Raw genomic sequence first — 23615 nt, 5'->3', positions numbered from 1 at the left:
TGACAGAGAGATCACAAGCAGGCAGAGAGGCAGGCAGAGAGAGAGGAAGAAGCAGGCTCCCTGCTGAGCAGAGAGCCCGATACGGGGCTCGATCCCAGGACCCTGGGATCATGACCTGAGCCGAAAGCAGAGGCTTTAACCCACTGAGCCACCCAGGCGCCAAGAGACTCATTTTAGACCCAAAGACACCTCCAGATTTAAAGTGAGGGGGTAGAAAATCATTTACCATGCTAATGGACATCAAAAGAAAGCTGGGGCAGCCATCCTTATATCAGACAGATTAGATTTTATTTATTTATTTTTTTTGTAAAGATTTTTATTTATTTATTTGATAGAGATCACAAGTAGGTGGAGAGGCAGGCAGAGAGAGAAGGGGAAGCAGGCTCCCAGCTGAGCAGAGAGCCCGATGCGGGGCTCGATCCCAGGACCCTGAGATCATGACCCTAGCCGAAGGCAGAGGCTTAACCCACTGAGCCACCCAGGTGCCCCGACAGATTAGATTTTAAACCAAAGACTGTAATAAAGAGATGAGGAAGGACACTAAATCATACTAAAAGAGTCTATCCAACAAGAAGATCTAATAATTGTAAATATTTATGCCCCTAACATGGGAGCAGCCAGTTATATAAGCCAATTAATGATAAACTCAAAGGAACACATCAACATGGGGCACCTGGGTGGCTCAGAGGGTTAAGCCTCTGCCTTCAGCTCGGGTCATGGTCCCAGGGTCCTGGGATCGAGTCCCACATCGGGCTCTCCGCTCAACGGGAGCCTGCTTCTTTCTCTCCCTCTGCGTGTCATTTCCTCTGTGCTCTCTCTCTCTCTCTCTCTGGCAAATAAATAAATAAATAAAATCTTTAAAAAAAGAAAACACATCAACAGTAGTACAATAATAGTAGAGGATTTTAACAACCCCCCTCACTGAAATGGACAGATCATCTAAGCAAAAGACCAGCAAGGAAATACGGGCTTTAAATGACTCACTGGACCAGATAATTCACAGATATATTCAGAACAGTCCATACCAAAGCTACAGAATACACATTCTTTTCAAGTGCACATGGAACATTCTCTAGAATAAATCACATCCTTGGTTACAAATCAGGTCTTAACTGGTATCAAAAGATTGGACTCATTCCCTGCATATTTTCAGACCACAGTGCTTTGAAACTTGAACTCAACCGCAAGAGGAAAGTTGGAAACAACTCAAATATATGGAGGCTAAAGAGCATCCTACTAAAGAATGAATGGATCAACCAGGAAATTAAAGAAGAATTGAAAAAATTCATGGAAACAAATGAAAATGAAAACACAACTGTTTAAAATTTTTGGGATGCAGCAAAGATGGTCCTGAGAGGAAAGTACATAGCAATACAAGCCCAAGAAACAAGAAAGGTCCCAAATACATAACCTAACCCTACATCTAAAGGAGCTGGAGAGAGAACAGCAGAGAAAGCCTAAACCCAGGAGGAGAGGAGAAATAATAAAGATAAGAGCAGAAATCAATGAAATAGAAGCCAAAAGCACAATAGAACAGATCAACAAAACTAGAAGCTGGTTCTTTGAAAGAATTAATAAGACTGATAAACCCCTGGCCAAACTTATCCAAATGTAAAGAGAAAGGACCCAAATAAATAAAATCATGAATGAAAGAGGAGAGCTCACAACACTGAAGAAATACAAACAATTATAAGAACTTATTATCAGCAACTATATGCCAACAAATTAGACAATCTGGAAGAAATAGATGCATTTCTAGAGAAGTATAAACTACCAAACTGAACCAAGAAGAAATAGAAAACATGAATAGACCAGTAACCAGCAAGGAAATTGAAGCAGTAATCAAAAATCTCCCAACAAACAGGAGCACAGGGCCAGATGGCTTCCCAGGAGAATTCTACCAAACATTTAAAGAAGAATTAATACCTATTTTCCTGAAACTGTTAAAAAAAAAAACAAAACAGAAATAGAAGGAAAACTTCTAGACTCATTTTATGAGGCCAGCATTACCTTGATCCCAAAACCAAGGACCCCATCAAAAAAAATTACAGACCAATATCCCTGATGAACATGATGCAAAAATTCTTACCAAAATACTAGCCAGTAGGATCCAACAGTAGATAAAAGGATTATTCACCAGGACCAAGTGGGGTTTATTCCTAGGATGCAGGGTCAGTTCAACATCTGCAAATCAATCAATGTCAAACACTATGTTAATCAACGAAAGGACAAGAACCATATAATACTCTCAGTAGATGGAGAAAAAGCATTTGACAAAGTACGACATCCATTCTTGATTAAAACTTCACAGTGTAAGGATAGAGGGTATATACCTCAATATCATCAAAGCTATCTGTGAAAAACCCACAGTGAATATCATTCTCAATGGGGAAAAACTGAGAGCTTTTCACCTAAGGTCAAGAACACAGCAGGGCTGTCCACTATTACCACTGTTACTTAACATAGTACTAGAAGTCCTAGCCTAAGCAATCAGACAACAAAAAGAAAGAAAAAGCATCTGAATCAGCAAAGAAGAAATCAGACTCTGACTCTTTGCAGATGATGTGATACTTTATGTGGAAAACCCAAAAGACCACCCCAAAATGGCTAGAAATTCATACAAGAATTCAGTAAACTGGCAAGATATAAAATCAATGCAGAGAAATCAGTTGCCTTTCTATCACCAACAGCAAGACAGAAGAAAGAGATATTAAGGAGTTGATCCCATTTACAATTGCACCCAAAACCATAAGATACCTAGGAGTAAATGTAACCAAAGAGGCAAAGAATCTGTACTCTGATAACTATAGAATACTCTTGAAAGAAATTGAGGAAGACACAAAGAAATGGAAAAACATTCCATGCTCATGGATTGGAAGAATAAATATTGTGAAAATGTCTATACTACCTGGAGCAATCTATACATTTAATGCCATCCCTATCAAACTACCATTGACTTTTTTCAAAGAAATGGAACAAATAATCCTAAAATTTTTTATGGAACCAGAAAAGACCCTGAAAGCCAGAGGATGTTGAAAGAGAAAACCAACGCTAGTGGCGCTATGATTCTGGACTTCAAGCTCTATTACAAAGCTGTAATTATCAGGACTGTATGGTACTGGCACAAAAACAGACACATAGATCAATGGAATAGACTAGAGAGCCCAGAAGTGGACCCTCAACTCTATGGTCAACTAATCCTTGACAAAGCAGGAAAGAATGTCCAGTGGTAAAAAGACAGTCTTTTTAACAAATGGTGTTGGGAAAATTGGACAGCCACATGCAGAAGAATGAAACTAGATCATTTCCTTAAACCAGACACGAAAATAGACTGAAAATGGATGGAAGACCTCAGTGTGAGATAGGAACCCATCAAAATCCTTGAGGAGAACACAGGCAGCAACCTCTTCGAACTCAGTCACAGCAGCTACTTCCTAGGGCCATCTCCAAAGGCAAGGGAAGCAAGGGCAAAAATGAACTATTGGGACTTCAAGATCAGAAGCTTTTGCACAGCAAAGGAAACAATCAACAAAACCAAAAGACAGCCGACAGAATGGGAGAAGATATTTGCAAATGGTATATCAGATAAAGGGCTAGTATCCAAAATCTGTAAAGAACTTATCAAACTCAACACCCAAAGAACAAATAATCTAACCAGGAAATGGGCAGAAGACACAGACATTTCTGCAAAGAAGACATCCAAATGGGCAAGAGACGCATGAAAAAGTGTTCAACATCACTTGGCATTAGGGAAATACAGATCAAAACCACGATGAGATACTACCTCAGGCCAGTCACAGTGGCTAAAATTAACAAGTCAGGGAATGACAGGTGTTGGTGAGGCTGCGGAGAAAGAGGAAACTTCTTGCATTGTTGGTGGGAATGCAGGCTGGTGCAGTCACTCTGGAAAACAATATGGAGGTTCCTCAGAAATTTGAAAATAGAGCTACCCTACAACCCAGCAACTGCACTGCTGGGTATTTACCCTAATGAAACAAATGTAGTGATCCGAAGGGGCACGTGCACCCGAATGTTTATAGCAGAAATGTCCACAATATCCAAACTATGAAAAGAGCCTGGTTGTCCTTTGGCAGATGAATGGATAAAGATGCGGTGTGTATATATGTATGTGTACACACGCGCACACACACACACACACACACACACACAATGCAATATTATGCAGCCATCGAAAAATGAAATCTTGCCATTTGCAATGAAGTGGGTGGAAATAGAGGGTATTATGCTAAGTGAAATAAGTCACTCAGAGAAAGACAATTATGATCTCGCTGATACGTGAAATTTGAGAAACGAGACAGAGGATCATGAGGGAGAGAGAAAAAAATGAAATGGGATGAAACCAGAGAGAGAGACAAACCATAGAGACTCTTAATCTCAGGAAACAAACTGAGGGTGGGTGGAGTGGAAGGGGGTGGGAGGGATGGGATGCCTGGGTGATGGACATTGGGGAACGTATATGCTATGGTGAGCACTGTGAATTGTGTAAGAGTAATGAATCACAGACCTGTACCCCTGAAACAAATAATACATTATATGTTAATTAAAAAAAAAAAGGAGTTAAGGTAGAGTTAACATTTTTACTCAAAAGTTAATTATCCCAATACTGTTAATTATGTAGTCCATTCTTTATTCCCTGAGTTGAAATGACATCTTTATCATACATTAAACACTTGAATCGATTTTGGAGTCCTTTCTCCTTTAATTTTTCCATAATTTTATTTTTATTTTTAAAAGATTTTGTTTATTTGTCAGTGAATGAGAGTGAGAGAGTGCACAAGCACGGGGAGCAGCAGGCAGAGGGAGAAGCTGGCTTCCTGCTGAGCAAAGAGCCTGATGCGGGACTCAATCCCAGGACACTGGGATCATGACCTGAGCTGAAGGCGAATGCTTAACTGACTGAGCTACAGAGGCATCTCTCCTTGATATTATTTTAATTATTTTTGCTAGCTTAATGTCTCAAAATTAATAATACAGTTTTAAGTTAAAGCAGATTTCTCTTACGCAGTTTCAATTAAATAATATTAATTGTATGATCCCTCTGTCTTCATAATAAAGAATGTAGAAAGGTATTTCATTCCTCATTTTTAACCAGTATGTAGTTAATTTGATTATTTGATTATTGCTGTTTATTTTCTAGAATTTATACGGAATTTGATAAATCTAAGAAATTTAGTCACTTAAATCTCCCCAGTTATATTAATGCTGTACTGTGAAACCACATCACTTTTAGGGATAAAAATCTTTCAACTTTATGATTATCTGGTTTTAATATAAACATTGATCATAATTTTTCTTGTTAGGATAGTATATGGAATAGGATAAGGGTTAAGATCAAAATCAGAGGTCAGCAGACTTTTTTTCTTTTTTTTTTTGGCGAAGAGCCTAATAGTAAATATTTTAGCTTTTGGTCCTTACCAAAGTATTTCCAGTATTCTCTGATGGAAATACTGATCTCTGCCGTCAACAGGAAAGCATTCATAGCCAGTATATAAACAAATGGATGTGGCTATGTTCAAACAAATTTTATTTACAAACATGCAGGAGGCTTTCAGATTATAGCTTCCCTGACCCCTGATATAGTTCATTGAATGTAATTTCTTTTGTCAGGGTCGTATTTTGGATAGGATCTTAAGAGAGTCACCATCGGGATTATTATTTTGTAGTTGTGGAAAGATGAAGAAAAACTTTGTATAAGTGTTTATATTGATCTAGACTACAATTTTGAAGTGGCTTTATTTTATTAAATCTATAATGATACTGTGTTTTTTCTCAAAAAACTAGTGGTGCTCTCGACGCCCCCCTTCATTTCAGAAACAAAGGTTAAAGCAGAGAGTATGTTGTTTGGTTTATGTTAATTGATTTTTTTATAAAGATTATTTATTTATTTGACAGAAAGAGAGAGAGCACAAACCTGGGTGGAGCGGCAGGTAGGGAGAGATGGAGAAGCAGACTCCTGGCTGGGCAGGGAGCCTGACTTCGAGCTCTGTCCCAGGACACTGAGATCATGACCCACGTTGAAGGCAGACGCTTAATTGACTGATCCACCCAGGCGCCTCATATGTTAATTGATTTTTCATTTGTAAATGCTGTAAAAGTAGTAATTTTTAAATGTTAGTGCAATTTTCAATATCTTAAGTAAGATAAGGCACTCTTTGAGCCAAGTCCTAATTATTCTTTTGTTTGTAGTACAAACTTCATACGTATCGCCTGGATATTTAGTTAGGAGAAGTAATGTTCTAGGGTTAATTTTTGCAAAGCTGATAATAAATAGAAGATTTGTATGTTTTACTCTACCTCTGCCCCCCCTTTGTATGAAAATACTGGTAATATTTTCTTATAGTGGGAATCCTCAGATACTGTTGCTTTAAGGAGTGGGTGGCAGCAGCGGCAACAAAAGGTTAAACTCTGTGTGTGTGTGTGTGTGTGCGCGCGCGCGCGCGCGCGCGCACGTACAGCATTGATTTTAAGCAGCATTAATTTTAATCTCCCCTGCTTAATGGATTTTTGTAAAATCATGTAATTGTGATCTGATGCACTTTATGTGAAGGGACTTTTTGGCTGCCCTCAGCTCGTTATTCTATCCCATCTATACTTATGTGATTATATATAAAGGGAAAAATAGCTATTTGATTTTGTTCTAGGTATCATCATGTTGGTTGGCTGGTTACTAGGAAAAGATATCCTGGAAATGTTTACTATTAGTGTAAGGTAAGTTTTAATTGTCTGCTTATAAATTAAAGTCTCTTTTCCCTTTCTTATTTCTCTAATAGGCATAGGTTATGTTCCACTATGGAGGTATTATATGAGCAGAAAAGAGTATAGTTTCTCTACTTAAATAGTTCAGAATTCATATATTGAAATGAATTCTAGGAGAATGGAAACCTACATGTATAGCAGTGAAGAAAATCTGCACTAGAGGCTTGGTATTATCAGTCTAATATAATACTGCATTTTTATATATAAATAGACAATTAAGGATTCCCCAGCTGAAAATTAGCAGCATAAAAGAGAAAAGACCATAATAATCAAAATTAAATAATCTCAGAGGAAAATGAAAAATTCAAGACATAGAGCAGAAAAATTAAAGCTAGGAAGCATTTTTATTTTCAGAGATTTCAGAGATTTGTGAAGAAATGGCATCATGATAAACAGATTGCTGCAGAAGAAGGTCGGAAGACAAGAAAAGTTTTTAGAAAATTATGAGTTTTAACTGCTGAAATTGAAAATTCAATTTAAAGGTGTAATGTAAAGTCAAAGAGAGCTCCCAAAAAACAGAGTAAAGTGACCAAAACAGAGAATGAAATAAAAGTGACAAAAAGAATAATTTAATATATACCATATCTAACCAATAGGAGTTTCAAAGAGAGGGAAGAAAAATTATGTAAGAAATGTTACATGAATATTTTCTCAATCTGAAGTAAGACATGAAATTTTTATAGTTTGTATGGATTTTCTAAATGCAAACAGGATGAAAAAACTCCCAACCTAGATGCATCATTATTACGGAAGAGAGTTTAGGTCGTCTATAAAGGGAGTATGATCAGACTGGTGTCAGACTTCTCGTTAGCAGTTGCAGTTTCCACCATGTTTCCACCATGGGGGTCTTTTTATTTATTATTAATTTTTATTTATTTTTATTGTTGAAAATTTTTATTGAGAGAGAGGATGAGTGAGGGTGGGGTGGCGGGGCAGAGAAGCAGTCTCCCTGCTGAACAAGGAGCCCAGTGTGGGGCTTGAGCACAGGACTCTGGTATTATAACCTGAGCTGAAGGCAGACACTTAACAGACTGAGCCCCTGAGGTGCCCCCATGGGGTCTTTTTTGACTCTTCTAGACATTTCAACTGATAAAAAACTTTCATAGGTCACAATTGGTACCTGTGCCCTGAACACTGGGGCGACTTAAGGCAGCCATCTTCTTCTTCTTCTTCCCCCCCTCCCTTTTTTTTAAAAAAATATTTTATTTATTTATTTGACATAGAGATCACAAGTAGGCAGAGAGACAGGCACAGCGTGGGCTGGGTGGGAAGCAGGCTCCCTGCTGAGCAGGGAGCCCAATGCGGGGCTTGATCCTGAGATCATGACCTGAGCTGAAGGCAGAGTATTAACCCTCTGAGCCACCCGGGTGCCCCAAGGCAGTCATCTTCTGAGAGAGTCTATACAGCAGTTCAGCTTCAGGTGTGAGGAGGTTGGGATGACCTTGTGAGTTGGGGAGCTACCCTGGATTAAAATGTTTCATATTCCATGGATGCCAACATCTCTGGAAAAATACTTCACAGGGTGCTTGCAAGAAACATGTCCAGTTATAAAAGTCAACTACACTCAGGAAACCCAGTGTGATGGCTTTCTGTAAGACAATTTAAATTCTTCCAGTCCATAGACAGTTTATCAGTCAGGAGATCCCTTTATCATAAGCAGTGTTGCCTGGCAACATGGTTGACTTAACTACCCTTACCAGGTCACTGGGGGAACAGAGCTAGAGAATTAACCAAATGCAGAACAGGAAAAGGATTTTGTTAACCCTTCCTCGATAGTAACATTAAATTACATTAGAGAACAGTGGGGCAGTGCTGTCAATGTATGAGGGGAAAGGATTTTAAATCTGTAAATCTAGGCAGACATAAAGTATTGATCCAGTTAATTACAAGTAGATGGGCAAGTAACCAGAAAATTTTTTCCTTCCCTGTCCTATATGAATTCTGGTAAAACAAGGATGAAAAAAGGAAGATGATGTATGGTATATAAGTAAGAGTAGAACTCACTTAGGCATCTAACGAAAAGAAGTCCTGGATGACAGCTCTATCGTAGGCCTAGGAAGTAATAGTTCCAAAATGTTAGAACAAAAACAATGAACTAAAAAATAATCCGATGGTTTACAAAGAATAGGTAGGTTGAGTAAGAGGTTCAAAAATACTTGTGATAGGGTGAAGGAGTATATATTTTTTTCCTCAAAGGAGCAAAAATACAATTTGAAACTCTTGGCTTCAATCTCTATAAAAAAACACTTGGGTGAAATATGAAATAAATTTAAAATGGGGCATGAGTTTGAGATATTAAACATTAGCATATAATCTATTGGATTCATTTTTAGATTTTGAGGGGTTTTTTTTTGAGCAGTTCTGTTCGTGAAGATTGACATGATTTTTATTCCTACTTCAAGGTCTTACAAAGGACAGAATATTAAAAACTTTTTTAATAGAATAAAACTCATTCTATTTCACAATTATTATATGGGTCCATTGTCCTTTTATAATTTTAAGTAAGATATATTATGGGATCTTTTGTGACCTTACTTTTCCTGTGTCTTGAAACATTTTATTATTTCATTACCCTAGCAATTATTTTAATAATTATTTCCAGCTGTTCTAAAAATGAGTAAAAACAATAAGAATGCAGAAGAATGATGGGATCACTTACAGGGTTGAGGTAATAGTAAAGTAAATCATCATTCTGTTATTCTCTAATTTTTTTTTATTACATTGCTCAGAATATTACATTGTCCTTTACAAAGGTATAAAAGAGGTCTAGAGACAGTCATTGTTGTCTTCTTTTTTTACTCATTAAAATTAAGAATCATAATTTTTTGCTTTCTGCCATAATGGAATAGAATAATTGATAGAAAGGTAATTGGACAAACCAGAAGATGAATGGAAAGAGACAAAGAGCCACTGTATGCTTTAGTAATGGAGGTGAAACTTAAACAAGTGAAATCTTAACACTACGAGTCTTTCTTTGGATGATGGTAGTTTAAATTTTCTGAAACTCCTGAATTAATGAGTGAATAGTTTACTTCTAAAGACAAATAGGGAAGGACAGGTATTCCCTTTCAGTTAGTCATTCTACAGCAAGGAATTCATCATGCAGTGTTTTCCAGCAAGAATCCAGACCACCCTTTTTTGTTAACAGGGTGTATGTAACAGTTTTTTAAAAATCTTTTATGATATTTGTTTACCAATTTTTACTTTATACCATTTATAAATGGAGAAATACCAAAGGCTGGTATGACTATAAAAATGATTAAAAGGAAATTGATGACATAGAAATGAAAAGGTTAATTGGACTCATGTTATTGGTGTTTCTAAATATAAAAATTATTTTACAAAGATGACTGTTCTCTTTTCAACAAAATTATGAACCATCCACAATTTCAAAAGTGTTGCATTTTGAAGGTACAAATACAAAAAATGAAGCCTTTATAACCTATTGGAAGTGTATTTTGAATTTGAAATCATATTTTGTAAAGTGTATATATTCCAGGTTCTTTCCTGACAGTTGATGAGCCATTAGTTTCATCCAAAGGACATTACCCCGATATATGTATACCTTCAAATCCAGGAAAATAGTTTGAGTTTAAAATTCAAAATTTCTAATGAAGTTTTTCACAGCCCATTTTATTCTTCTGCAAATTATTTGTAAAGTGACTTAAAAACAAAACAGTGGAAAGATCCATTAGATCTAGATTGTGAACAATGATGCCTTTTTTCCCCTAATACAGGGAGGGTTAATGGAAGCCTAAGAAAAGAGGATTCTGTTTCAGCATAGAGTAGTTCAAAAGAGAGTAGGAAGTATTACTGATAGAACGTATTTCTTTGGAGCCCAATGTGGGGCTTGAATTTACCACCTTGTGACTAAGACCTGAGCTGAGATGAGGAGTCAAGTGCTTAACTGACTAAGCCACCCAGGTGCCCTGATAGGCACGTATTTCTTGACTCTTAGTGTATGTACATTATTTAGCCAGTGATATTTTATCATTCATTGGCTTTCAAATTTTAGAATTAACCTGTAAACAGAGCATGAAAGCTTAATAATGCTTACAGAACAGGATGCTAAGGATTATCAAGTTAGATTATGCTAAAGAAAAAGTAGGTAATAGAAATTGGTGAGTAGAAGCAGTGGATGCAGCAATGTTAAAATGAAAAACAGGAACGCATACCTGTAGACAAGTCAAGAGGTGGTATTTGGAATGGGATAAAAAATAGAAAGTTAATTTGATTTTTTTTTATTTTTTTAAAAGATTTTATTTATTTGAGAGATCACAAGTAGGCAGAGAGAGAGGAGGAAGCAGGGTTCCTGCTGAGCAGAGAGCCTGACGTGGGGCTTGATCCCAGGACCCCGGGATCATGACCTGAGACAAAGAGGCTTTAACCCACTGAGCCACCCAAGCACCCCTGAGTTTTTTTTAATTGCAAAGGGAACAGTAATTAATTTTTTTGTTATGATGAAATACACATACATAAAACTTACCATTTTAAAATGTACAATTCAATAGAATTAAGTCCATGCATAGTCTTGTACAGCCACAGTCATTACTGAGTGTCATCACCCCAAAAGAAAACCCTGTGCCCATTGGACAATCACTCACCAGTCTTTGTTCTCCCTAGCCCTTGACAGCCACTAAACTGCTTTCTGTCTCTATGGATTTGCTTATTGTTAATACTTCATATAAATGGAATAAAAACAATATGTGTCTTTTGTGTCTGGCTTCTTTAACTTGTTATAATATCTTCAAAGTTCATCTGTGTTGTAGCATGTATCCACCATACAAAGAAAGGTACTTTCTTTCTATGGTGGAATAATACCTTATTGTATGGATATATCACAATTTCCCATTTATCAGTTGATAGACATTACAGTGATCTTTTGGCCGTTGTAAATAGTGCTGCTATGAACAGTCACGTATAAGGTTTTTTTTTTTGAATACTTGTTACTGTGTTAACTGCATTTATAGATGAGAAAACTAAACTGTGGGGGTGTAGTAATAATAGCTCAGGGTCAAAGAGGTAAAAATTGGTGAAGCCATGGGCATAAATCTAGGCAATCTGATGTCACAACCTACATTCTTCAACCACTGCACTTAACCTGGCAGCTAGTAGGTATCCAGTAAATGTTAATCAACTTTCCTTTCCTCTTAAGGCCATTTTTGAGTGTTTTTGTATTTTTATTAGCCTCTGTTTTAAGTAACAACCAATTGAAATTATTGCTGTAGGTACTGTTTAATTAATACTTGAATACTAAGTATATATTGGTTACAGTTTGGCTGTGGCAGCAATTCCCGAGGGTCTTCCCATTGTGGTCACAGTGACTCTGGCCCTTGGTGTTATGAGAATGGTGAAGAAGAGGGCCATTGTGAAAAAACTGCCTATTGTTGAAACTCTGGGTAAGTAGATGGTATTACGAGCATACTTAAGCAATAGTTGTTAGTTTACATCAACAGTGAATCATCATCAGGTCGCTGCAGTTTTTGTCTTAAGAGGCTAGCATAGTGGTGTTTGACTTGTAGCAAAGTTAAATACGGTTTTCAGGACCAGAAAAGGCCATTAAAAGTGTCTATCAATTAGGACAGGGGACTTTCAGAGAAATCTGTGTGTCATGGATGTTCTAATTCTTAAATCATGTAAAAAAGAAATCTATATAACAAATAAAACCTTAGAGTAAAATTAATAGAATTTTTTTGACATCTCAAAGAAGATAATTGATAATCATAGGTTCTAGAGTGTCATAGTCCCGTTGAATTTGTTGATAAGAACAATAATATACAACAGTTGCTAAATGTTGCTATAAATTAACTTTATGTATGCTCTGAAACTTCTTTTTTTAAAAATTTAGGAATTCAAAAATACTGAATTTAATTTTTTAGTCTATAATATTGAGAAGGCAAAATACCTTAAAATACTGACTGAAAAAATTATATGGGTTTATAGGTAGGTACCCTTAAAACTATATAAAGTTACAATATAAAACTAATACTGAGAAGCTCTGTAGAAATTCAGTTGCAAGTTAATAAGAAAACATCAACATTTATCACTTTAAATTTTAATTTCAGAACATACTTTATGGTGGTGAAAAGCATAATGAGAGAAAACAAGAGAATTATCAGTGAACTTGATTTGTACAAAATTAAGAGAAGCAGGAAAGGCTTCCAGAGTCTTTGATTTGTTTTCAGTGTATACTTGTTTATTTCTCACTGATTCTTGGTGACGTATAATGATTTATTCTGTAGGCTGTTGTAATGTGATTTGTTCGGATAAAACTGGAACACTGACAAAGAATGAAATGACTGTTACTCACATCTTTACTTCGGATGGTCTGCATGCTGAGGTACTGTATAGTTTTGTTTTTTAACAACAGTATTTCTTTGTTAAGAAACTTGGTGTTTAGACATTTCTAACAATTCTGTTGTCATGTCTTCATAAGGGCTATAAATTCATCATCAGCAGAGCCTTTTCCTTATGCTACCAGTCTTGATCCCACTGCACTTGTAAACTCCATTTTTATAGTCCAGAAACTTCGAATCATCCTTGGCACCTGTCTTTCAGTCTCCCCTAGCTGTTTGTTACCAAACTCTTCTTGTTCTATATGCAGCTTGGGAGATCTTTTATTTTATTATTATTTTTTATCTATTTATTTTAAGGATTTTACTTATTTATTTGAGAGAGAGAGTGAAAGAGAGCATGAGAGGGGAGAAGGTCAGAGGTAGAAGCAGACTCCCCAAGGAGCTGGGAGCCCAATGCGGGACCGGATCCCGGGTCTCTGGAATCATGACCTGAGCCGAAGGCAGTTGCCCAACCAACTGAGCCACCCAGGCACCTCTTGGGAGATCTTTTAGAACCAAATGTTAGCAAGTCACTCCCTTAATTCAGATATTTCAGTGGCTTTCCATTGTGACCAGGGTCCTGAAGTATGGCCTTTCAAAGTCCCTATGTATTTTGTTCCTTATTTCCTTCTTTATCCTTTCATGTTTCACTTTGCTTTCCGGGCACCAGATGCATGGCTTTATGGTTCTTTTGGTGTGACAAAGTCCTCCTACTTCAGGCCCTTTTGCGCTTTTCTCATTGCATAGGACAGTCCGTTATGTCTTCATCCTTTGCAGCTCAGTCGCAGTCTCCCTCCTCTGTTCCTCTTTCCCCTCCTTCGTTCCAATTCACTTAATTGGCATATAGTATATTATTAGTTTCAGAGGTAGAGTTCAGTGATTTTCATCAGTTTTACATAACTAACCCAGTACTCATTACATCCCATGCTCTCCTTAATGTCTTATCATCCACTTTCCCCATCCCCCCACCCCACTCCCCTCCAGCAACTGTCAGTTTGTTTCCTATGATTAAGAGTCTCTTATGGTTTGTTTTCCTTTCTGATTTTGTCTTGTTTTATTTTACTCTCCCTTCCCCTATGCTCCTTTGTTTTGTTTCTTAAATTCCACATATGAGTGAAATCATATGATAATATCTTACTCTGATTGACTTATTTTAATTAGTGTAATATCCTGTAGTTTCATGTGTCATTGCAAATGGTAAGATTGCATTTTTTGATGACTACGTAATATTCTGTTGTGTGAGTGTGTGTGTGTGTGTGTGTGTGTATGTGTGTGTGTGTGTGTGTGTATCCCACATCTTCTTTACCTATTCATCTGTCAATGGATATTCAGGTTCTTTTCATAGTTTGGCTATTGTGAACATTGCTGCTATATAAACATTCAACCCCACTTCTTTAAAAAGCTTTGCTGACCACCTAGAACTGGCCCTGTGTTATTTGTTTTCGTAGCACTCAATGCCTCTTAGTTTTCAGCCCAGGTAAAATTTTCTGTTCTTCCTTATACTATAAGTTGTAATAGAGCATAACTCACTTGCCCAACATAGGGCCTGCCTCATAGTAATAAATACTTGTTGAAAGAATAAATGAATAGATGAATTACTTTATTTTAAAAATAATATATTTGGCAGTTTATTAAGTGCATGTCATCTGTGTGTATTGGCTAATTTTCAAGCTAAGTTAATTTTCAAGGACAAGTTCCAGTTTCACCCCAGTCTTGAAAGGATTTCTGGCAGGTGTGTTTGTTCATACTACTTAAGATGGGTACAGTATTTTAAATTGTATTTGCATCCAACTTACTGCATCATTAGACAAATCATGGAAGTTGTACTTAGGTTTATTCAATTCCATTTTACATAGGCTTTAAAATTAGACTACTGATATTTGGGGTGTTAGATTTAGGTAAGGATACCTAATACTGTGTTGTTGAATGTGCCTTTTCTGGATGATTCAGGGTCATTGGGGTTATATGTGCTTGTATGGTTCAGGTATGGAAGGTAGGATATAAATTTCTGTTGTTTTAAGCCCATACTTTCATATATCAAGCATTACCTGTGAATTTCTCTCTAAACTGTCTTATTTTTACTGTGAAATTTAACTTTTATTGATTTAGTTCTAGTCATACAGAAAAAGTATCTGGCTTTTCTCTACCTCTGATTTTTAAAATTGGCATGTAATATACTATGTTAATGTAGTTTGCAAGAGCTAAAATAAATGTAGTGTCTCTGGGCCTGTATATTTGCCAAAAGAATTCTGCCTTTTTTGAGTCTCAGATTAATCATGAATGTTAGATGTGGAAATGGATTTGAATTCTTGGAAAATTTACTATGTTTATAAATGTAATGTTACATAAATTTAAGCTCGTTTATGTATAGAGATTTTAATGGTTTATCCTTTGTTATGGTATATTTTAAGTAGAAACAATATAAAATTATATTAGCAATATATTTCTATTTAAAATACACCATACATTTTACTAATAATTTATTCATATAGTTAACTCGAGGTTTGTTATTATGGTGAAAATTAGAATCTATATTCTTTTTTTTTAAAGATTTTATTTATTTTGTTAGAGAGAGGGAGAGTGAGTGTGCATGAAGTGGGGAGAAGGGCAGAAGGAGAGGGAGAGAATCTTAAGCAGGCTCTGTGCTGAACTTGGAACCCAGCATGGGGCTCAATCTCATGACCCCTGAGATCGTGACGTGAGCTCACACCAAGAGTTGGACACTTAACCAACTCAACCCCCCAGGTTCCCCAGAATTTATGTTCTTTTAACTATTAAATGTTCTTTTAGACATGTGCTTTTCTAAGTATATATGCTAATAGTATCATAATGTATAAAATGAAATGAACACAATCATTATAGTTTTTGGGTTTTATAAGTCACTGTCTATGAGTTGGATTACTGACCCCACTTTATGTTCCTTAGGTTACTGGTGTTGGCTACAATCCATTTGGGGAAGTGATTGTTGATGGTGATGTTGTTCATGGATTCTATAACCCAGCTGTTAGCAGAATTGTTGAGGTAAATACTTTATTCTCTAAGAAGGTGACTTTTCATAATGACTTAGGATGCAGGGATGGATTCATAGTTTCTGTGTATTTCTCCTAGGCGGGCTGTGTATGCAACGATGCTGTAATTAGAAACAACACTCTAATGGGGAAGCCAACGGAAGGAGCCTTAATTGCTCTGGCAATGAAGGTATGTGCCTGATTTCTCTTCTTTGACTTGAGAGACATCACCTTCAAATGAGAATGTGAGGCTAATCGATTTCAGTATTCCTGGTTTTTAGGTGTGGATTGAAGCCTCAATAGTATTTCACTGTTTTATTGCCTTTTGCGAACCAGTTTTATTCTTCCTGGATATATAGAGCTAATACAGCCTTTTCAGTAGACCTTTATCCCATACATTCAAGAACCAAATTAATGGCCAGTAACTGGATTTCTTCTTATGAAGGAATGTTCTCATAATATTTTCCATAATATTTAGAGTTTTGTGTGGAAAGCTTTCTAAATGTGTGTAATTGCTGTAGTACTGATTTCCAAATGAGTAAAAGGCAACATTCTTTAAGTATTTTCAGGTAAAGATGTTAAGGCCCTCATGAGAAATTGGCTTTTCTTTCTCTAGTCTTCCTATTTCCTTTACTATCAATTTCTTAAAATGAGGTAGAATTAGAGTTTGTGTTGGGGCATCTATCCCAGTTGATGTCTTCTTCTACGTCTTACATTTGATTAAATGAGAAACCTTAAGTCCCCTTTGTCACTCCCATAACAAAAATTAAAACTCCTACTTTTAAGAGCAGTCGTAGAAAATTTTGAGACTTGTGTGAAACAGAATACCTCTAAATGAGGTTGTTTGAATTGAGATTCAATATAGAAATGTAGGTTATTATATATATTTTAATAATATAAAACTGATAGTTTTAGAATATATGTTTTGTTAACAAAAAGCTATGTTTCTTTATTATAGTTAAAATAGCATTGTATAGCTTTTTGAAAGATATTTAAAAGTTCAATCCATTAACCATATTTACTGTGTTATACTTAACTTTATACTCTTACCTTTTTTAAGAGATAAAGAGTATGAAACCACCTTCTTAAGACTGGGGACTTCACATTTTAGGTAGGGAGTTGACGCTGACATCCTTGGAACAAATACAAGTTAGACCAGTATAGCAGATAGTTAAGTCTTAAAGGTTGAGCCGAACAGGGCAAATTCAGACTTGAGACCTAGGCTTTGAGGGATAAGCAGGATTTAGATAGGAGATAAGCTAGGAAAAGAGCAAGGATAAAAGCATGGAGGAAAAAATAAGCATAGAATGCATGTCGGCTTTATGTATTAGTTAACTTGAATGAAAAAAAAAAAAAGGAGTTTGAGTAGCCCAGACGATTGTTAAATAGACTGCATGGTGGGACCTTTGAAAGCCAGGAAGAAGAGTCTGAACATGTTTCAGTAGATAGCAAAGAGACAACAAAAAGCAATAATTTAGGTTTTTCAGTAGTTTAAAAAGTATTTTTGAATATTTGGAGGATAATGTAGAGGGTATTTGTAAGAACAGCTACAGGACACTGGTAGTGGTCAGAATATCAAGTGGTAGAATGTAAGGGAGTAGGGTGGTAAGCAACAGGATAGATACATTTGAATCTCTAAAAAGTAAGAAATTGAAATTGAAGCATCTGTTGATCATAAACATACATGCTCAGTCTTGGTTGGGTACCTTTATTTATTTGTATCCTGCTTCCTTCCAGAATTTGAGCCAGTAGAGATTTTAATTTAGTTGGTGTGAAGAGTTGGTCTACATATGGTCCAAGTAGCATGCCTTAGACTATATCTACACACCTAGGCTTTCAACTTGATCATGTATGTTGCCCTTCAGAGATATGTGGTATATATAGATAGAGTACTGCTATTCTGTCACCATTATTTGAAAAATACCCAGGTATCTCTAGCCAGCTTAGCTGTAAGTTGTGACCCTTGTTCTTTGTTAAAGGAAAAAATAGTCACATGTTGGTGAGAATTAACTTTCTTTTTGTGCCATGTAGATGGGTCTTGACGGACTTCAACAGGACTATATCAGAAAAGCTGAATATCCTTTTAGCTCTGAGCAAAAGTGGATGGCTGTTAAGTGTGTACACCGAACTCAGCAGGTACCCTTCCATGTAAAGAGGACTTACTAAATCTTATTTAATATAGATGACTGTTGTATTCATTATTCACCTTGAGATTTAAACAATCATTGAGCGTAACAGAGGTCTTTTGCTTTAAAGTGTATATAATTCATAGTAATTCATTCTTGTTGTTCTCATGTTCTCTTTGAATTCATGTGTAGGAACATCAGATTTTGCTGTGTGAGCAAACAGCTTAAAATGAGCTGGAGCCTGGTCTCAGTGTCCTAGAACTTGTGACACCAGAGTCTATCAACATTTTAGCTGCTGATGACTATGTATTATAGGTTTCTGCCCTTTGGTGTCAATCTGTGTTCTTTTACTGAAGGAATGTCTTGTCTTCAGAACAAATAGAACCACATTATTTTGTGGAAAAGTGGTTACCAAATGTGTATAATTCATGTTAGTTGATCCAGGTTACAAACTGGCAAAATGACGTGCACTGACATTTCAAGCTGCTATTTTGTTCCTGGGTGTTTTGGAAATGTTTACAAAGTTAGTGTAATATGAGTTCTTAATACACTGAGTAGTGTAGTAAGTGCATCTGCAGTGTATAATTATATCACTCATAGTTGCTATTACCAGCTTGATGCTTAAACTTATTTTGCCTTTAAAATATACATATTTGTATTTTTATATTTTCTTTATTAGGAATTAATAATTGGTTATGTGTTTTTACCTGTGAGCAAATAGTTTGAAACCATTACATCTCTGTAGAAGGAATGGGTGAGAGGATTTTCCCCTCCCCCCCATAATAAGTAGGAAACATAATTGATTTTTTTTAAAGTTTTTATTTCTTGGCAGAGAGAGAGAGCTCACACAGGGAGGGGGAACAGGAGGCAGAGGGAGAGGGAGAAGCAGGCTCCCCACCAAGCAGAGAGCCCGATGTGGGGCTTGATCCCAGGACCCTGAGATCACGACCCATAACAAAGGCAGACACGCAACCAACTGAGCCACTCCAGAAACATAATTATTTTTTAAAAAAGGCCAGTTTGGCCAACATTGAACTTGTGAATGGTTGTCTGCCAGGAAGTCTGTTCATGAGGGGGAAAAAGATTTCTGTCTAATCTTTGAAAGAACTTTTAAGAACTCCTGGGAAGGAGACAAGTGAAAATAAAACTGTAAAAATAACGTAACTTAAACCTTATAACGTAAGGGGTGCCTGGCTGGCACAGTTGGTGCAGCTTGCGACTCTTGATCTCACAGTTGTTAAGTTCAAGCCCGTATTGGGCATGGAGCCTACTTAAACCTTGTAACATAAAGTTTTCAAAAATTGTTTTGGAGTTATATAATTTTCAGCTGATGTCTCTCGACGTAAGAGTTATACAGCAAGAATATCTGTATGAGTTTATTTGGAAGGTCTCTTTCTTTACATTTTATAGGTATGATCACATAGTACTTCAAGATAATGTGGCTATGTAAAGTTGAATAATTTGACTTTAGCAGTTTTGAATGTAACTTCATCAGAGTTGTACTTTGGAAGTTGTATTTTGATGTGTTACAGTTTGGTCTTCTTAGTTGTGGGAGTGGGAGATAGGCAGCAAACAGGATATAAGTTTGGAAAGATTTGTGTGATGATTGTTCTCATTTGCTGATCTGAAGCATTTCTCTTACAAAACAAAACCAGCCAATGTAACCAACAAAATCCAAACCCATTGAAGTGACTCAGGATGTAGAAGAGGTGGCATATTTACCAATTTAAAAATAATCCCAGTGGCTCAAATAGTTAGTCCTAAAAAGTCTTGTATTTGAGCATGTCAGTATACATTTATTTACACTTTCTCTCTGGAACCTGCCAAAATGACAACCAGTGTATAAAGGATATAAAAAAGGGAATGTACAGAAGACTCAGAGTGAAGATGGGGACTAAGGCAGAGAGCCAAAAATAGGAGATTTAGTTTCAAATTATGGGTGAGGATCCAGTAGAACTTACCCAAGTGCCTTTTCTGTTTCTTTAGGCCAGATCATTAGCTCCCCCCTTTTTTTAATCCCCTATAGAAATCAGAAATTATCAGAAATCGCATCTTGGAGACAAGAGTGGAGAGCAGAATTAAGGCTTACAACTGAAAACAGTGTTAAGGGCAAGTCATTGTCCTGAAGGATAAGCCTCTAGCCCTAATTTCACTTTCTTAGAATGCCTGCAGGGAGGTCTCCATGCCCTCACTCTATAAGTAAGAAGATTGAAGAGTTGTAGAGAAGCTGACTGGTCCCAGGGAGATCCCAATGGTACAGAGTTATTTTGTTTTGTTTTGTTTTAAGTAGGCTCCGTACCCAGTGTGGAGCCCAATGTAGGGCCCCAACTCATGACGCTGAGATCAAGACCTGAACTGAGATTAAGAGTCGGATGCTAAACTAACCAAGCCACCCAGGTGCCCCTAGTATAGAATATTCTTTTTTTTTTTTTTTCTTTTTCATTCATTTATTTGAGAGAGAGAGAGAGAGAGAGAGAGAACACGCGAGCAGGACCTGGGGTGAAGGGCAGAAGGAGAAGCAGACTCCCTGCCGAGTAGGGACCCCAATGTGGGACTCAATCCCAGAACCCTGGGATCATGACCTGAGCAGAAGGAGATGCTCAACCAACTGATCCACCCAGGTGCCCAGTACCAAGTGTTCTTAACTAAGTTCTTTGTTCAGTGGTAGAGTTTACTGACTCCTGGTCATCATTTCATCACCCTACAGTTAGGGCCATCATTTGATAAACCCTGTCAACGCCCACAGAGCTTCTAGATCTTGAATTTCTTCTGTCTTAATGTAAATGGACCATCAAGGATTGGTAGATACTTGGGAAAAATCTTCAGCATGAAAGGCACAGACCAAACTAAGAGAGAAAGGGGTCTCAGCAAAACAATGATAATGTTAGATGCTGAAGAAAATTTCCAAAGACCATAGAAAATGACAACAAAATACTTTAAATAGAATGTTTTAAAAATAAAGTCAAGGAATCTTTCAGAAAGTGGAACGAAAGGTCAAAGAGGTGCTTAATAAAAAAGAGAAGGTACAAAAATCAGAAAATAAATAGGAGAGCTAACACCCACCTAATAGTGGTAACAGGAAGAGAGTACAGAAAATGGGAAGTCTTTTTTTTTTTTAAGATTTATTTATTTGAGAAAGAGATTGAGTGTGCACGCATACACATGAGCACACTGAGGGAGAGGGAGAGGAGAAGCAGACTACCAACTGAGTGGGGAGCCTGATGTGGGGCTTGATCTCAGGATCTTGTGATCACAACCTGAGCTAAAACCAAAAACTAAGAGTTGGCTGCTTAACTGACTGAGCCACCCAGGTGCCTCCCAAATGGGAGGATTTTGTCAAATAACACCAGAAAATTTTCCAGAAGAAGGACCTCAGCTTCTAGAATAAAATTGCCTACCAGCTGCTCAGCACAATGAATTATGTTAAAGAAGGGTGGGGATAAACACAACAGTGCCCATAATCAAGAAATTTGAGGATGCTTAAGGAGAATTCTAAAAGCTTCCACAGGTTTAGGGGCCAGAAAGGAGACAAGATCATATACAAAGGTTTAAGATTTAAATTAGATTCTTTAGATTTTTCAATTTTTTTTTTTTAAGATTTTATTTATTTATTTGACAGAGATCACAAGTAGGCAGAGAGGCAGGCAGAGAGAGAGGCAGAAGCAGGCTCCCTGCTGAGCAGAGAGCCCAATTCAGGGCTCGATCCCAGGACCCTGGGATCATGACCTGAGCTGAAGGCAGAGGCTTCAACCCACTGAGCCACCCAGACACCCCTAGACTTTTCAGTTGTAACACTGGACTCTGGAAGTTGTAAGATAATAGAGAAATGTCTTCAAATTGAGAGGAAATTTATTCTCAGTTGAACTTAAAAATGTGGTGATAGAATAAAAGTGTTTTAAGATATTCCAAGTCTCAAAATGTATATCCCACACACTTTTTCTTAGATACTTGCAGATATTTTATTCCAAGATAAGACAATAGATAAGGAAAAGGAAGACTTAAAACCCAAAGAATTCTAACCTGGAGAATGGTGCAAAGAATCCCCAGGATAGAGGTGAAGAGAAGTTCCTGGATACTGGTCGTGGAGCAGGCCTACAAATTGACAATCTTGAACTAGAAAGGAAAGGAGAATAAGACTCAAGAAGGATGTCTTCAGTAATGATGTGGAAGGAATAGCTTACCTGTTCATTTAATCATGTGAAAAATACCATTGAAAAGGGCTGTATTTTGCATGGAAGAGTTTGGGGATAATTAGTAATAAGTACAAATAAAACTAAGCAAATAAAAAAAGGAACTTATAAACTTTTAAAAAGATAAACAGGAAAAGAAATATATTTGATTTATATAGGCTGTGGAAACAACATCATACCTTCCTCTTGCCTCCCTACTTTCTAGTATCTGCTCGCTAGTTACCTGGGGACCCAGGCAGATAGAAGCTGCATCTCTGTGTGCCCACACTACCCTAGTAGGGCCAGAGGAATAGCACATTATTTCCATTTGGAAGTGACACAATACTGCTCATATTTATCGACAAAAAACATGTCACACCTGACTTTAAAATGGGAGAGAGGGGCAGGGAAATACATTCCTGTCATGTACCTGCAAGAAGTGGGATGTTTGTGAACTGTTCTAGTCACTATTATTTCGTTCAGCAATGAGGAGTCATAAAGTAAAAAAGTACTGACAACTTTGCTTTAACTATATTTTGATGATGGGGAGTGGAAGAATAGGTAGTAGGAGTGGCCAAACTATCAGCCTGTCACAATGGACAATCTATAATAAAAGTAGCTGTTTAAATGTATTTAAGAACATGGAGATAAATGCCAAGAAACATCTAAAAGAGCTCTGTGGAGTAGGACTAGAGGTAAGAAAGTTTGGACAGGCGACTGTAGTTTTTCATTGTAAACTCTTGTATAATGCTTTGCCAGGGTAAAAAGTAAAAGGTTCTGATAATACTCATAATTACAAGGTGGTTGTGAGAATTAAATGGGATCACATACATTTGTACATATACTAGCAACTAATAGAAAGCCTGAACCACTGCTTGTGGGCTGGTGATAGATCTCTTTCCTTTTCCAGTTAGGTTGTAAGGCTCTCCCCAAACCCCAAAGTGACTAATCCAGGGCATCGTATAACATTGCCTTCAGTGTATGGAGGTGAGGGTGGAAAGTAGATGCTGTTTTCTCTAGTGGGTAAAGAAAGCTTCCGCAAATGAGCTTTTAATCTTCAAAGTTCAAGTGCCACTCAGAGCCTTAGTTAGGCTTGAGTAACTCGCTGGGGATTATGAGAAATGCATGCCATGTATTGTTAGCCTCTAGTGGCAGATATGTATAAGTTGAAATTAACTTGAATTTATTTGCTGTTTTTTC

At 36.9% G+C, this 23615-nt stretch overlaps 1 protein-coding gene across 6 annotated transcripts in view; it reads left to right on the top strand.

The window, feature by feature from the left end:
• The window catches only part of ATP2C1 (ATPase secretory pathway Ca2+ transporting 1), a 172034-nt gene that overhangs the window by 110355 nt on the left and 38064 nt on the right, over nucleotides 1-23615 (top strand). For all 6 annotated transcript variants that reach the window (XM_032869705.1, XM_032869709.1, XM_032869710.1 and 3 more), the window contains 6 exons: nucleotides 6663-6729; nucleotides 12052-12176; nucleotides 13020-13117; nucleotides 16038-16133; nucleotides 16221-16310; nucleotides 18152-18256. In XM_032869705.1, the coding sequence (XP_032725596.1) occupies nucleotides 6663-6729; nucleotides 12052-12176; nucleotides 13020-13117; nucleotides 16038-16133; nucleotides 16221-16310; nucleotides 18152-18256 (581 nt within the window). The remainder of the gene's footprint in view (nucleotides 1-6662; nucleotides 6730-12051; nucleotides 12177-13019; nucleotides 13118-16037; nucleotides 16134-16220; nucleotides 16311-18151; nucleotides 18257-23615) is intronic.

Source organism: Lontra canadensis, unplaced genomic scaffold (assembly GCF_010015895.1).
Source record: "Lontra canadensis isolate GAN:19392208 unplaced genomic scaffold, GSC_riverotter_1.0 scaffold38, whole genome shotgun sequence".
NCBI classification, from domain to species: domain Eukaryota; kingdom Metazoa; phylum Chordata; class Mammalia; order Carnivora; family Mustelidae; genus Lontra; species Lontra canadensis.
Note: the sequence above shows the minus strand (reverse complement) of the source record. Positions and strands in the feature narration are given on the sequence as shown.